The sequence below is a fragment of the Strix aluco genome, chromosome Z, assembly GCF_031877795.1.
Source record: "Strix aluco isolate bStrAlu1 chromosome Z, bStrAlu1.hap1, whole genome shotgun sequence".
NCBI lineage: Eukaryota > Metazoa > Chordata > Aves > Strigiformes > Strigidae > Strix > Strix aluco.
Genome location: NC_133971.1, coordinates 84,702,376 through 84,718,874, shown reverse-complemented (window position 1 = coordinate 84,718,874; position 16,499 = coordinate 84,702,376). Strand labels below are relative to the sequence as shown.

General features: G+C 42.4%; 1 protein-coding gene across 1 annotated transcript in view; it reads right to left on the bottom strand.

Moving 5' to 3' along the window:
- CCBE1 (collagen and calcium binding EGF domains 1) overlaps nucleotides 1-16,499 on the bottom strand; it is a 102,135-nt gene that overhangs the window by 6,493 nt on the left and 79,143 nt on the right. The window contains exons 4-7 of the mRNA XM_074813276.1: nucleotides 13,710-13,844; nucleotides 12,874-13,011; nucleotides 6,622-6,728; nucleotides 1,430-1,550 (exon numbers count right to left, since the gene is read on the bottom strand). Coding sequence (XP_074669377.1) covers nucleotides 1,430-1,550; nucleotides 6,622-6,728; nucleotides 12,874-13,011; nucleotides 13,710-13,844 — 501 coding nt within the window. The remainder of the gene's footprint in view (nucleotides 1-1,429; nucleotides 1,551-6,621; nucleotides 6,729-12,873; nucleotides 13,012-13,709; nucleotides 13,845-16,499) is intronic.

Sequence of the window (16,499 nt, the reverse complement as noted above, 5' to 3'; positions counted from 1 at the left end):
GCTTTATAGCCTTTTCAGCTTCTGCTGGTTCAGCAGAGAATGTTAGTTTTTAGGAAGTACCCAGGCAACAAAGCATATGTTTAGCTCAAGAGAAACACTATGAAAAGAAAGACAGAAAATCAGGCACCTGAAACAACATTTGCACAAAATAAGGACCAAAGCTGAACTGCTTTATAATTAGAGGGGAAAGTTCTTTTCTTCATACAGAAAGCATGTGAAAGACATGGAAAAGGAAAGGCAGAGAGTAAAAAGGGTTCAGCAGGACAGAATATGTTCAGTTAGGGTTTTCAAAAGGAGTAAAATCAAGTTCAGTGATGAAACTCTGCGACTCCTCCTGAAGACCCAGCTGCACTGTTGCTAATGGCGGGCAGAGGAAGAGGTGGGCAGGGATGGTTTCCAAGCGAACAGATAATTCTACAGTACCTTGGACAGCTCAGTCAAGGGGGGAACCAGATGGAAGACCTGCAGTCAGGCCTACGTTAGAGAGATTGCAAGGCGATGCACTGTACAGTTCAGACTCTGACGCAGAGTCTCTAACCATATTGTCCTTGCACTTATGATATACTGAAGTCTGAAGATACTTGTCATCCAAGAAAATGAGATAAAGTCTCGAAAACCAAAGTAAGACTGCAAAAGTCGGGATAAGTGAGGGGGCAGCTCAGTAGGGAGTAAATCAAACCTTATAAGGAATATCTGCTAGTTCTCTGTAAGAATCCTCCTGAAATCCAGCACAATGCTGAATTTCTTTGGATTTATTACCAATCCAAAATTAGATCTACATCAGAGTTTGCAAAATTTTTAGCATGACTGGCTGCCAGTTGCAAGGTGTCTGGCTTAAGTTAGAGCTTTAGGAACTCTCTGCTTTTCTCATTGTTGGAAGCTATACCTTAGCAAAGAAGGTGTGAGTAGAGTTTTACTTTTCTTTTCAGATTCCTTTGAATCTGGAACACAACATAAAACCAACAAATGAATCCTTGCAAAACCAGACGAAGACAACTAAAACAGTTGGCACAAACCCCTGCAAACTGAAAGCACATTTTCTGCTCTACTAATGACAGTGAGCTAAAGCAACAGGTATTCTTGAAATGAAATGGAAAGTGTTTTAAGACAGAGTTAAAATACAGGAAATGACAACTGAAGCAGGTGAGATATCCCAGGGAGAGGGAGAAATTTAACACATACAGGACAAACACAGCTTGCATGCCAAGAAACACATGGAGACTAAAACACAATGGATGATGTTAGACAGTTGGCAGAGGCTGATCATAATGACCAGAAAGTTTTCTTTTTAAATTTAGCACAAATGCAAATATTATAATAACAATCAAAATATGAAACACATGAAATCCTATCACACTGAAAGATTGAATCTTACTATTTTTATTCATAGCACTACTGCACATTCACATCCCTCTGGTCTGTATCTTACCTGGAGGGCCCTGTTGGCCAGGCTGGCCTGGGGGGCCAGGAATATATGCATTAGATGCAAGCACTTTTTCACCCGTGATTTGCTTGCTAAGATCAGCAGCATTATTTGGTAGCAAAGCAACCTGCCAAAACCAAAAATCACTGTAAGCCCGTCATCATTCATCTGGATAAATTACAGTCTTGGTTAAGATTTCATGTGGACAAACAGCATATTTAAATCCTTCAGGAAAATATAAATTGTTTATTCATATCCTTCACTGAAATAATAATTAAAAAAATGTTACTGTGTGAGGTTGTTCACTTTTCAAGTCACTGTGGAAATACTGCAAGCCAATCCAAATGGAGGGCAGGAGAAATTCAAAAGAGATACAGCAACAAGTTGTCAAAAACTTAAGTCTCATAACTGCTTGGATCTTCTCAGGAAACCTCTTTTTCCTTATTTGAAGTTTTCTCTATTAATTTACTGCCCTTTCTGAGGGCAACATTTGCTCAGATACTTAAGTTCTCAATTGCTGCACAAGCCGCTAACTTTTCATTGGTTTCAATGAAAGCCCCAAACCCTTTGTGGATCTGGCCCTATAACCGTACTATTTAACCCAACAGAAGTCTGGATCTGCTCTGCATAAAGACACAAAGCTAAAGGAAGTGAGAATGTAAGCAGAATTGCACACTATAGCTTAAAATGTCATTATCCATTATGTCAGATATTTAATTATCCATGAAACATTAATCTGCCCAGATTGAATATATTTAATAATTAAATGTATTTAGAAATATTCTGTAAATGTTTAGTCTCTCCAGAAGCAGCTGAAGGGAGATGACAAGCCAGGAGGCTGGTCTGCAGAGAGGAAAGACGTTTATTAGTGGTGAGTGGCTGCTTATAGAGTTGCGAATTTTGCTCTGCCAAACGGAACTGAAGAGCTATTTCAGCAGTACCAGCGCAGATCTATCCCTGGGTCAGCTTTGTTGCTCCCTAAATGAATTTGGCTCACTGTACAATTTGATGCTGGATTCTGCAACATTTGCGTGGGAGAGATGCATTAAATAAAATACATGATGACTCCTGCTATCTGACAATGCGTTTAATCAGCTATTTGGAATTCCCTGCACTGGCCTGTTCTCAAGACTCATACTTGTTTCTGTAATTATTTGATGTACACCCTCCTGCCCTTAGTGCAAACCTAATGTTTGCAACGCACAGAAAAAAATAATGCTATGCACTTGCAGTACATACTATAACTCGGCAGATTTCTTTTGGCAAACAAGTTATTACTTAAGGAATACACTTCAAGGGCAGCCAGTGCTGTTTGCAGTTTGTGGTTGGATGCATCGAACAGTTCCGAAGGAAGCAAAAGTGAGAAAAAAAAGGTTAGAAATGCTGAGTGGTGTTTCTGAAACACTGGTTTGATTTTTCAGACTGTAATTCAAAATACTATGACAGGAATAAAGGATTAATCAGCCATTTGTGACTCAGGTTTTGGAGAGCACTGCTGTTCCAAAGAAAAGATGACTGCACTAAAGGCACATTAAGCGACATGATATAAGTCTTACAAGAATTTGATAGATTCACTCCACCCCCACAGAAATCAGTGGCTGGATGAGGTCAGCACTTCACAGAAGCCCCACAGGATGTTTCTTATGTGCTTACTACTATGTATCTGCTCTCATAGAAAATGGGGATCCAGCACACCTACTGCTCTGGGATGGGCATTTGGTTCAGTTTCCAAAGAAAAATTGTTTGTTTACCAATGACCTTGCATCTTTCTCACCCAACATCCCAGCCATTGCAGCACAGACCAAAGCATGGGACTGCTGAAGATAAAGGGCTACGCCATGGGTCACAGCACCTTACACCTGGGGCTGAAGAGGAAATTCAGTAGCTGTGGACTCTCATCGCCACATTGGTCAGGGACCAGCATGGGGAGGTCTACTGGCTGGCTCTGATCAGCATACTGCAGAGTTCTGTTTCCTGGAGGTGCATCCACCCTGTCCAGAGCGCAGTTCTGGGTGGATAAGAATGGAAGGCTGCAAGGACCATCATGCTGCAAAACTTCTGCTATGTGAAACAAATCAACCAAGGGCTCTGCAGTGCCAATGCTGCCATGCTAAAACTGAGACACAGAGTTAAATCCTGTGACTACCTGAGACCATTATATTTTTTGGGCAGTTTTGGGGGGAATATTTTCAGTGTCATCAGTGAGTGTTTCTCCTTAGGGGTGGCCACAGTTGAGTGACAGATTAATTGATGTCCTCTGTAAAGCTTGTACTTAAATTTCTGACCAGATCCTATTTTGGGGATCTATTGCTATCCCAGCTGATAAATAAACGTCACTTAGTATATAGTCCCTGCCACGAATACTCTTCAGGTTATATTGCAAATGGCCAGGCTGGAGTAAAAAGGTACATTTAGTGGTGAAGACTCATCATGAAGATGATTTGGAAGTGTATTCTTTTCTGTTGCTTAAATATTGACTTGTTCCTGCCAGCAAGGCTGTTGTAACAACTTAGTAAGTTTAAAAAAAAATCACATAGCTGCTGTGAAAGCATCTACACATGCTTCCCCACTGAGTCAGCTGGACTTAAGGCATATACTAGGAGTGCCAAAATACCCAGGCTCTGGTCTAGCTCACTGCTCTTTGATATCTTCTGGCCAGAAAATGGTTGTTACATAAACTGGGGCCAAACCATGTGTTTTTGATGTTGACTCACATCCTCTTAGGGATTGGCTCTACTCACTAGCCTAATTACTATTTCACCTTTTAACTGAATCAGGATCCTGGTCCAGGGTGACCTTGGCTTTCTCCATCCACATCTTAATGGCCCTTGGAAAATATTTTTTTTCCATGTGCGTGCAAATATTAGCGAGGGTAAACTTTAAAGAAAGACAGTACTAGAAATAAGACTCCCATATGCTGTGTTGTAAGCTGCATCCGGAGTTTGGGGTAGTTTCTAGGAGATCTGTGGTTTAAATGACTTTGACAGTGCTTGACAGGAGTGATGTGGAACACAGCTTTCTAATTAACTTGTTTAAACACATCTGTGCAATAGGATCCAGCTGACTTGATTTCCTTTAAATTGTTGGTTGTGTGTCAGCATGTCAGATATCTTTCCCCCAGGTTTTCAGCTTTGCACTCTTCTTCCTTCCGGCAAGGTCTGAGATCATCCTAGGACTGCCCACAGCCCCCCAGTATATCAGCAGAGTGCATCCCTCTGGATGAGCATGCAAGGTGACTTTCCACTCCTGGTCCTAGAACGACTCGTGTCCTGGATCTGGAATGGATGTTGCAATCCTCCAAAAAGGTATTGGTGCCATCACCAGAGAGAGCAGGACTTGAGTTCACCCCTGTCCTTTCCTAAGGAGACGCAAAACCACACCTCCCACTTCCAGAAGCATACCCCAATTCCCAGTTGTAGGGTTTGCTGGATTGGATCCATCACAGACTCCTCTGCTAAACATAATTTTGCATAAAGTTCATAAAATCTGAAAGCCTTAACCACAAGACTGAAGATTCATTCCCATAAACTGTCGCTCTGGCAGACAGAAATGAATTTTTCTGTGCAAAACAGAACTGCTTCAACCACAGATATTAAGAGATGTCTTCCACAGAAAAACCTGGTCATGGGGAGCAGCTGGTGAAACATGAGCGTTCATGTCTCCCTGGGCAGAGAAGCAGCATGAGGCCAGATGTCATCTCAGCATGGACAAAAGCTCTCCTCTCTGTGGTGTAAAAAGTGCTGAGGGTACCAGGGGACCATCTCTTCCAGCTCTGTCGGTGTGAGGCACAACCCAGTGGGCACCCTCTGAGGATGCCAAATGGATCAAGCCCCACCAGGAAGATACTTGGGGAAAATTTATGCTATGGACCATGACAAGACTTAGCTATGAGGCAAGAGTGAGCTGCTTAGTTTGGCCACAGCTACTGTACAAGTACCCACAGTGACAGGTATGAATGGCCTTATTTTTCCAGGAGTGGGTTTTGAACACAGGCACCTAACAGTGGAAGTTAAACACAGAAAATTTCCATTAATTCAGGCCATTGGTTTCCATCAATTCTTGCAGCAAACAACTTGGCCAACAGTGTGACCCCGGATCCCTCCCTGGAGGTCACTGTGAGCCTGCTCAGCATCACTGACTGCAGCTGGACAAATGGCCACTCAAAAGCACAGATCCTTTTTTTAACCTGTCTTCTACCGTTTGTTTGAAAAAAGAATTTCCACCACACATGAAATTCTGTCACTTCCACATTTGTCTTTGTGCTGATTCAGAAGGAAAACATGACATTTTGAGATTTTTGAAATAAGAAGAATCTCTAACCTCAGTGTATTTCATTTTAGTGAAGCAGATTTCTTCCTAAGATAAATGACATTGTATGAATAACATTAAATGCAACAAGTGAGTACACCAAATTGTGTTTTGACACAATGATATTAAATGAGCACCCTGGGTGAAATAATTACAGCCTGTCAACATGAATTGCTGAGAATATTCCTGCAGAACATTTCAATTTGAGAGAATCTGAATGTTCAAAGATGTCACCAGAAAAGGCATTACACCTTCATCCCTGCACTTGGACCTCCAAATTCTAGGCTGGATCTCTGGATTATTTTAATCCTACTCAGGTGCAAAGGGAGGCCACATATAGCAATTAAAGTTAAAGGCCAGGGGAAGTTTTTAAGTCCACTTGTATGGACACAGGTGAAAACAAAAAAGGTTGCGGCTGAGGCTTTTTCTTCTTAAAAAAACCAAAGCTACTGATGTTTTTGTTTACCCATACACCTCTTATTTGACAAGATTCCTGTATCAGCACCCTATTAATGCAAAATCATATTCTCCCATGTTCCCACATCTGCAGAATGTCTCGCACTTGCTTATACTAAAGGTGGATCAAGTCCAAAATCCTGTGCATTCAGAATGAATGAAAAGCTGAGGCCAGCAGAGATTGCCAAGAAACCTGGGCTCAGACCGGGATGGGTGTTTGCCAGATGCTGTTACCATGAGCTTGGTTAGCAATCTGCTTACAAGCAATACAGAAGCATAAGGAAGAGATGCCATTCCTACATGATTTTAAAATATGTTGCCATCATCTTCATGGGCACAAGAGCCACAGGGCAGTGACAGCACCCCTTAAATTTAATCTCAGTTGTCATAAAACGTGCAGGTCTGGTAAAGACATGGCTGGTCAGTGTTCATACCTTTTGCTTCAGTTGTAAAACCGTCTGCTTTATTTGATGAAATTCCTTACAAGAGGCACAGCATGTCCCCGGTTTTGCCACACTTTCAGATTTCTCAGGAAGCCCAGCTGAAAGAAAGCAGTTTCCAATACAAATATAAAGATCCAAAGGAAAGAAATTCATAAAGTGATTGCAAAAGCAACTTGAAGGTTGTTACATTTTCCCAGACTGTGAAAAGAGGACAGAATCTTGCCATTATTAATTCTTTGAATGTGAATTGCTATGTAAGGCTGAGAAACTTTGCAGGGACAGCTCTGAGCTCATTTTTAAAGCAGCTGTTTCCAGTTAACAGTCCCCAAAGAATTTATTTTTTTTAATACCTGGAAAAGTTTACACGCCTTCTTTTATCTTTGTGTTTAGGGTAGACTAACCCTATAGATCTGAACTGATTTACAGTCCCCCAAAAGGCAAATTTTCATATGCTATAAATTACAGTAAAATCCCTCACAATATGGTCATTTCATTCACTTTGCACAAAATGCTCTTTATCATCGTTGGTTATTCCTCCATGTGATGAAATCGGCCTGAGCAGAGATGGGGGTTGAGATTAATGACAGGGATTTAAATCCACACAAGAGAAAGGGTCACACCTGCTGATACTATGCATGAGTGGGATCTTTTCAAGAATCCATTAAATTATTCAAACTGTAAGATATATCGCAGTCTTATTTTTGTAATTTTTCCAGTCTCATACACAGTGAAACACTTCTGCATCACAAACAAACAAACATCGTTTTAACAGATGTCAGCTTAAAGAGAAATGTGGTTTCCAAAACACAGGGTTACACATACTGGTGAACTCTAGGTGAGCTTTTTTCCTTCCACATGTAGTTGTTGAGAAGCATAAAGTGTATTGAGGCTCTGCATATGATGTGTGGCCTTGGACGATGTTAACTGGAAGGTTTATTGGACACAACTGAACACTGACCTTTCAGACCATGTCCTGTAATGGAAAAACTCTGCAGGTGCTTCTGGTTAAAGCCAGCAAATCTTCAAAATCTTCAAAAAGGATCAGCTACAATATGCTTAGCTATTGTGTTATACTTCTCACTTGGACACACACTTTTATGTCCTTCATCTTTCAGAAATATATATTGATTTTGAAAACATCTGCATAATTTTAAATAAAAACAGAAGTTTCTAATACTAAAGATATTATGTGGTACTTGACTCCAAATGTTTGCAGGGTCCAGTAAGGAATATTGCATCCATCAGATGGTCACCTATGGACCACCAGTGCACAAATTTCAGAAAAACTGATTTCTGGTACGTTTAGTCCATTGGATATAATGGTACATCAGATATGTTTGCTTTTAGAAGACAAAGATTTATTTCTCTTATCTCCTACTTGGGTAGGAAAGGGCAGTAAGGGCAACATGCTGGAATGGCCAGCAGCATTGAGACTGGTATTAGCACTGAACTGATCAGAAGATTAGGGGGCAAAGGCTTGTGGGTTTTCCCCACTCATCAGCTGCCTGCTCGCACAGCTGCAGTCCAATGGCATTACAATAATACACAATTTATTATAATTATATAATATTATATGTAATAATCTGGTCTTGTGGAAGGTGTCCCTGCCCATGGCAGGGGTGTTGGAACTAGATGATCTTTAAAGTCCCTTCCAAACCCAACCATTCTGTGATTCTATGATTTATTTAATGTTTTTATGGCAGTAAGCACACTGCTGTTTGAGCTTCCCAGCCCTTCCTGATAGCACACGGCTTGGTAATACCTGAACAGCTTTCTGTTCTGTGTTCAGATGGCTCAAAGATTTAAGGCCAAAAGATACTACTTAGGGTTTTCCAATGAACTCTATGTAACTTATAGCAGAATTTCACCAGATTGCAGCTATGCTGGCTCCAAGACTATTTGGTCGCAATATCTCCCAGAGGGACTCCAGCCTTTCCGTGAAGATACCTGAATACACACCATCCACTGGTTACCTTCACAGAATCACAGAATCATCTAGGTTGGAAAAGACCTTGACGATCATCCAGTCCAACTGTTAACCTAGCACTGACAGTTCCCAACTACACCATATCCCTCAGCGCTATGTCGACCCAACTCTTAAACACCTCCAGGGATGGGGACCCCACCACCTCCCTGGGCAGCCCATTCCAATGCCTAACAACCCGTTCTGGAAAGAAATGCTTCCTAATATCTAGTCTAAACCTTCCCTGGCGCAACTTGAGGCCATTCCCTCTTGTCCTATCACTTGTTACTTGGTTAAAGAGACTCATCCCCAGCTCTCTGCAACCTCCTTTCAGGTAGTTGTAGAAGTTGATGAGGTCTCCCCTCAGCCTCCTCTTCTCCAGACTAAACAACCCCAGTTCCCTCAGCCGCTCCTTGTACGACATGTGCTCCAGACCCTTCACCAGCTTCGTTGCCCTTCTCTGGACACACTCGAGTAATTCAATGTCGTTTTTGTAGTGAGGGGCCCAAAACTGAACACAGGAATCGAGGTGCGGCCTCACCAGTGCCGAGTACAGGGGTAAGATCCCTTCCCTGTCCCTGCTGGCCACGCTACTTCTGATACAAGCCAGGATGCCATTGGCCTTCTTGGCCACCTGGGCACACTGCTGGCTCATGTTCAGCTGGCTGTCAATCAACACCCCCAGGTCCCTCTCTGACTGGCAGCTCTCCAGCCACTCCTCCCCAAGCCTGTAGCGCTGCTGGGGGTTGTTGTATTTTATATATATATATATAAACACATTCTCATTGATGTATTTCTAATGCTGATCATTTTGCTTTTGACTCCTTCTAAACCCTCTTTGCCCATAAGCCTTTCTCTGATAGATTAAAGAATCTGCATCATGCAGGGTTTTTTCCCCTTAACGAGGAACTGATATGCTATAATCAAGACACCTCTTGATATTTCTATAGGTAAGTTTGCTCTTTACCAGAAGTTAGTACTGTGGCTCCCTCATGGAGTTCTTCCTCCCTCTCCAATTTTTCATCTTTCTTTAAAAAAAATCAGTGTTTTGACATGTCCATTTTTGGACCTGTGTATGATTTACTGCACATATATAGAGCCATTAGAAAAACCACCTTTTTTCTTTCAAACTCAAATAAAGTTTGCATTTTGTACTAGTCTTAACCAAAATTTCTTTTAGTAGCTATCTTACCAAATGAGTTCCCTCATATTGTGTTAAGAAATGTTGCTGAAAGCAACATACAGTCATAGAGAGAAACTGCCAGAGCCTCTGCTATTTGAAACCTAATGCAATCCCACTAGAATCAGTGGAATTATGTGCAGATTAAGAAGCAGTGAATTTGGCCTCGTGTTTCATTATAAAATCCTATTTATCTTCCAGAAGGATGTGGCACACGGGGCTGACAAATATAGATAAAACAGGGCTGTAACAATCCATGGAGATGAATGCTAGGGGGGTCAGCTAATGTTTGGGAAATATCATACCAGTGAGATTTCTAAAAATCCAGTTGGATTGACTTGTCGGAGGAACAAGTCCAACAGTGTCACATAAGTAAGCGTGAGCTGTGTCCCAGAAGAGAGGTGGAATCCCCCTAACTCATACCAGAGAGAGGTGATGATTTGCCCAGGGAAGGAGTCATCCATCAAACATTCACTCTACCCCCATCCGATCCTGTATCAGGACCAAACTATGAATAAAGCCAGAATAAAGCACGGATGAATCCAGAAGCCACCTAGGACAGGGCAGAGGGGGCAGGAAGCAATTAGATAGAGCCACCCACGTGTGGTGCAGAAACAGAGGTCACCTACCAGGGTCAGCATGGCCAGCACTGAGCAAGGACTTATATAGCCTGTTTCCATTTCGCAGACCTACACCAGGAAACTAAAATTATTTTGGAGAAGGCTTAAACCAGCCCCATTTTATCAAGGCTTTCCAAAGCACGAAGTCTAGCTCATGCATGACGTTGCTGTCCTGACAGGGGTCCTTTCATCTTGGCCAGACACCGGTGAGCCCCGTGGCGCCTATAGATAAGAGATCTGCTTGGGGGAGTGATGTGTTTTCTTTGCATGTGCTCGAAGATTCTGACTTGCTGTTGCTGGAAGAAAAGGAGATGCTGGCGGGGGAGAGCTCTGCGGGGAGCTGTGCCGCAGGCGGTCTTCACATGAAGACTGTTGAGTTGATCATCTGTGTTGTATTATCTAGGCTCAGCCTGCTGAGATGGTTTCATTTGCCTACTTCTGCGCGGGTAGCTATTGTCTCCGTCAAATGCAACACGACTGTGGATGCGGGAAAAACGCTCCCTATTCTTGTGCCCACTAACAAACCCAAAGCTCTTGGTCAAGCCCACTTACAGACCCAAAAAAGTGCCTGGACCGCAGCCTTCAGGCATGGCATGACGAAAACGTGAATAGTATCCCCTGGGAAACCTGCAACACGGTTAGAGCTGGAGAGGGATACATGTGTTTTCATGTCTCTCACACTAAATTTTAAAATAAAATTTAAGTGTTCCAGCTACCATGAAAAGAAAACAATCTGTTTATTCGGAAGTCATTCCAGCACAGATGCGGTGCTCTCCGGGGCGGTGCAGGGCTGCGGCTGACCACGGGGTGGTGCGTCGCTACAGCCGGTTCCTCATGGCTGCTGAAAAACTTGATTTTCTTTAGGATGAGTTACAGACACAAGTCCTGTGAAACAGCGATGGCCAACCGCTCTTTCATTTGCACCAGAGGTCTGGCAATTAGTGACATTAAGTCAGAGTACAGTGGGGTAACAGAACAGAAGTTGTCCTTCTCTGCTTTGCACAGCTGATTTGGGAGATGTCTTGAGAGATGGTGGGTATTTCATTCCAGATTAACTATTGGAACTGACATTTTTATGTGCTACGTACATTCACTGTAAAATCGGTGTTTTTCAAATATTAGAATTGTTTCCAGATTCTTGAATATTTTGAATGGTTGGTTATCCTGAATACTTTGGACATTGCTCTGTCAGGAAATCTGAACTAGCCAGAGGAAATTTAACTTAAAAAATCTATTTGCAAGGGGATTACATAGGTTATATCTTCTTCCTTTATCACACACACAAACACACACACACGCCCCACTTATTAAGGAAAAAAAAAATCTGAAAACTACTGGAAACAATTAAAAGTTAGTGGAGTGGCTCCAGTTACACATTTTCAGAGGAAAATCAAAATTATAAATTGCTCTGGTCATCCAGTGGGATTTGGAGCACCCAATGATACATGTGTTCAAGCATTAATTGATGAACCTATGGTAAGTCACCATTCATCAAAAGAGGTTGATTTTTTTCACCACAGCACAGGTTGTTCTCTTCCTCCTTTCTTTTTAAATTATCATATCAGTATTTAATCTGCAGTACTCTAAATGCTGTAATTTAATAACTGGGATGAGGTCAAAAACTTTAAAATAATTTATACACAGAACACATATATACTTTGAAACCAACAGTGAAAAGCAAGAACAAGCCCTCACTTTTACCCCTTTCTCATCACATATTATTTTCATAAAAAAAAGAAAAAAAGTCTGACCGCAGTCACGAGACACACAAACTAATTGCAGGTCAGCGGAATTCAGTGTTACTCAATGTAATTTAGCAATTGATTTAAGCAATGCTTGAAAAGTGTGTGAAATTCCCAGGCACACCTTTTCTGAGCCTCTGAGTGCCTAGAGGCACTAACCACCCAACCCAGGACCATTTGCTAATCTCAGATGTAGGCATGTAAATACAAATGAAAGTTACTGAAATTAATTTAATTAACAAATGAAACTAATGAAGGCTTATACGGGTCAGCATCTGGTAATTTTTTTTGCCTATGTCTCCTGAGCTCTGGACCACAAACTAGGTATAATCCAGGTTGGTATGGGGGTAAAATATGGCTTTTAGCAGGAGGATCCAGTAGAAATGATCTAACCGAAGCTGTAACGGCAAGTTTCACCATTCAGCCACTCTGCCTCTCCAGGGGAAGATGCTTCCTACATCCTTCAATGTACTTGTGCTCTTTCTTTATAGATGTGACTACTGATTTACTGCTCTGTGTGTGCAGCTCATAAACCGGGGAGGAGGAGAGTGTGCACAGGACTGCTCCACAGGCACTCGGGGGCCCAGTGAACAACGCGGCCTCTCCAGGAGCATCAGCTACATCCCAGCTTTGGACACCCATCTCCCAGTTTAGCACAGGGAGCAGTTTCTCTTTATGACAGATCAGCCTTTTAGATGGCCCTTTGGGCCAGGACCTTTAACGTCCACTAGCATATACCTTTATCTCCTTTGGTGCACGTCTTGCCATCCTCCTCACGGGTATAGCCTTCATGACACTCGCACCTGTAGCTTCCCATGGTGTTGACACAGATCTGAGAGCAAAGCGTCCCATTGCTCGTGGCACACTCGTCGATATCTGGAGAGAAGGAAGAGTTCAAAATGTCCTAAAGCTGGAGGTTCCAGACCTCAGTTACAATAAAAGATTTCTTTTAAAGGTATCAGGAGATTTTGTGGTTAAATAAATGAGTAATTGAAGCACGATTGGTGCTCTGGGCTGAAGCTCTGTGCAAACTGCACTATTTTATCACTGAACATCTCTTGACCATTTTTTTTGCATTGAAAAACTCACAAGCAAAGCTTGATCCTGCAAACCTTGTCTCCCTGGCACAGCAAATCACGCAGGGCAGGGCAGGACTAGCCACACAAGGACCACATGTAAATGATCAGTCCTGAATTAGACCTTGGCCATCTGAATCAAACCCCAAGGATTTATTTTCATAATTAGGTCTGACTATAGTGCTTTGAGGGTTACTGTTAGAGTCATGTCCCTCGTCTCAGGCCAAAACCTCCAATATGGCTCAAAACCTGCAGGAGGAATTAATAAAGGGAAAATTACATCAGCTCAACACTTCAAAGTGTTTGGGTGCATATGTCTCATTTTAGGTACTACCTCCTAATAATTTCAGGGGGATTTAGATCTCTTAGTTCTGGGAACCAATCCTTAACATAGTTAAAAAACACATTTCTTCTGTAATAGTAAAGAGAATAAGAAAGGTTTCAGATCTAAACTGACTCCTAAAAGACCTGAGGGAGCAGTTCAACACTTCTACCCACCCAGGCAGTAAGGCTTCTCTCTGTTCCTGTGCCTCTCCCGATCATAGCGGTACCCTGGGTAGCAAGTGCATAGGACGCGCCCGAAGTTATCTGTGCACTGCTGTTCACAGGGGGCTTCAGCACAGACATCATAGTCTAGAGACAGAAAAATGTGGTTAGGAAAAATACCAATGGCAGTAGCTGGATGATATTTTGACAGCAAGTATTTCACCTCTCTGATAACTAACAAAATTGAGTTACATTGTTTTTAAGGACTGAAGGAACCTAGAAATAAAACATTCACGAGACTTAAGCAAAGAATTCTAGTAAGACTGTGACTGCTAATCACAGCTTTACACTAGTTAGACTATTTCTTAAAGTCGGATTTTAAGCAAGGGCCACTTTTCCAGTTTACAAAAATTCAGAATTCTTTTCACAGAAATGTTAAATTACCTAAAAGTTTTTTTCTCTTCCACAAATTTTTAAGTGCTGATAGCAACATTTCCTATGCAGAATACTGTGAAACACTGTGAGGCTAACTGCCAAACACAGACAGAAAGTCCATCACAAGGAAAAGTTATTTAAAATCACACAGTAATTGTTCAAAGCCAGATATAACCCTTCTAGCAAAGAACACATTGTTACAAAAGCACCAGTACTCCTAATAATAGCAATGTGCAGATTAGCGCATGGTAAGTCACTGGCCAGGCTTGTCACTGAAATCCAAAAAGACTGAAGTCCATGTTTGAAAGATGAAGGAGGGCAAACCTGTTTCTGGTTTCACTATGCAGAGGCAGAGCTGAAGGCCGGGGAATGGACACGACAGCAAAACAGGGTCTGATCCACATCCCTGCCCTGCCAGGGGCTGGATTTGGCCCCTGTCATCAGGCTGGTGTCAGGACTTGGGGGGAGATGGGCAGCCCCCAGCCATGGGTGCAAGGGCTTTGCAGCACCATGGGGAACATTTGTCAGGAGAAGACAGGAGCTGAAGCAGCATCTAGTCTCAAAATCAGCTCAGGCAAATCCTGCCGAAGGTCAGGTTTTATGCCAAAGCAAGTGGGAATTTCTGTGATCATTTCAGAGGAACATCATCCTGCACATGGCATCCAGTGACTGGGTACTTGCGGGCCACAGCAGAAATGTCCTGTCCCTGCTCCAGACCAAATACATCTAAACAAAACCTAAATGTTTCAACTGAGTTCCCAGCAATGCACTGTGTTTCCATATATTCATATGGAAATATAGAAAATAATTAGTTTCTAAATAATTAGAAAGTATAAAATAATTAAAACCCAAACTCAATACTGACTCACACTAATGACTAGCAGGCATCTCTGGGTACGATGATTTTTCCAAATGATTAAAATGAACTAATAGACAGTAAAACAAGTGAAACCACATTTTCTGTATAAAGTATATAAAGCACATGTGTAGCACTGGAGGTAAAAGTGACAGTGTGCCAAGGTACAGAAAAACACCAAATGAGACTTAACAAGCTGCTGTATGTCACACCAGAGCCCCTCAGACCAAAAAATACTATTGTAATGGTGCCAAGCATTTCCTCCCTTGTGCTTGTCACCTTTTGAATTGCAAGCATCCTTTCTTTCTTCTTTCTTCACAACTGTGTTGACTTTAACTCTTAAAGTCTGCCCACAGTGCTATGGCAGTGCCAGGACCCCCAGCAGTAACCAGGGTTGAACAGTGCAGAGCCTTGCACAAGTGTGGAAGAAAAACATGGCCCTTGCCTTCAAACGGTCAGCCTGGGGGTTAGTTTGGGCTTTTTAGGTGATGATGGAGCTGTAAACTCCTGTTACATTTGGCACTACTAAATAGTCCCAAGTATAAAGCACTAGTGGTGTTTTTCCTGGGCACGGTTGCAATTTTCATTTTCCACTGAAATAAAATCAGATGGAGAACAGGCTAGTATGCCCAGCACTGAGGTGAACATGCCTGCTCCTTGGCCAGCATGCCCATGCAGATGCTGGATTTGGCCTGTGCCATGTTCAGCCTATTCAGAGAGGAGGCAAAACGAGCTCTGTCCTCCCTCTGCTTCCATGAATAAAATCATAAAAAACAGCACTGGAATGGATCATCTCCCATCACAAGCAGGATTAGCTATGCAAAACCTTTCCTAATAGACATTCATCTAACCTGTACCGAGAAATCCCTGGGGGATAGATATGCCCCACCATGCAGTCTATTCCCAAGATTAAATATCCTTGCGGATAGAAAGCTTTTTACTCATATCTAATCCAAACTCCCATTATAGCCATTTAAGCCCATTATTTTTGTCCTCTTCTTCTTGGCCATGAAGAACAGTTTACTTTCCCCCTTGCAGCCACATACCTAAAAACTGTTACCATGTCTCCCCTCAGCCTCCTTTTCTCTAGACTAAACAACACCTTTAAGTTCTTTTTAATCATCTCTCTTTTGCCATATTTCATGTCTTTCAATATAGCTTTCACATCCACTTTAGGAGAGTTCTATCAAGACCATTGCTTCATTTACTTTCATACAAAGCTAGGGAAGGGTTCAGGAAGTGGAAATCTCTGTGCTGGTGGTTCCCACACAGTCCGCCCAAATCACACAATGGCTGTGGGCAGGTCCCACATCACAGAGCTGTGCATCCCCAGGGCTTTGGTCCCAGGTAGCATGACTCCCTCAGGGGAGTCCTCATAACTGGGGTGAAACTGGGCAAAAGCTGGTGCACCAGCTCCATGTGCTCTGCAGAACTGAGGATGCACATGCCCTCCACATTCAAGCCCCTTGTCTGTTAGCCCAGCATAAGAGATGTCATTTGAGGATTAATCA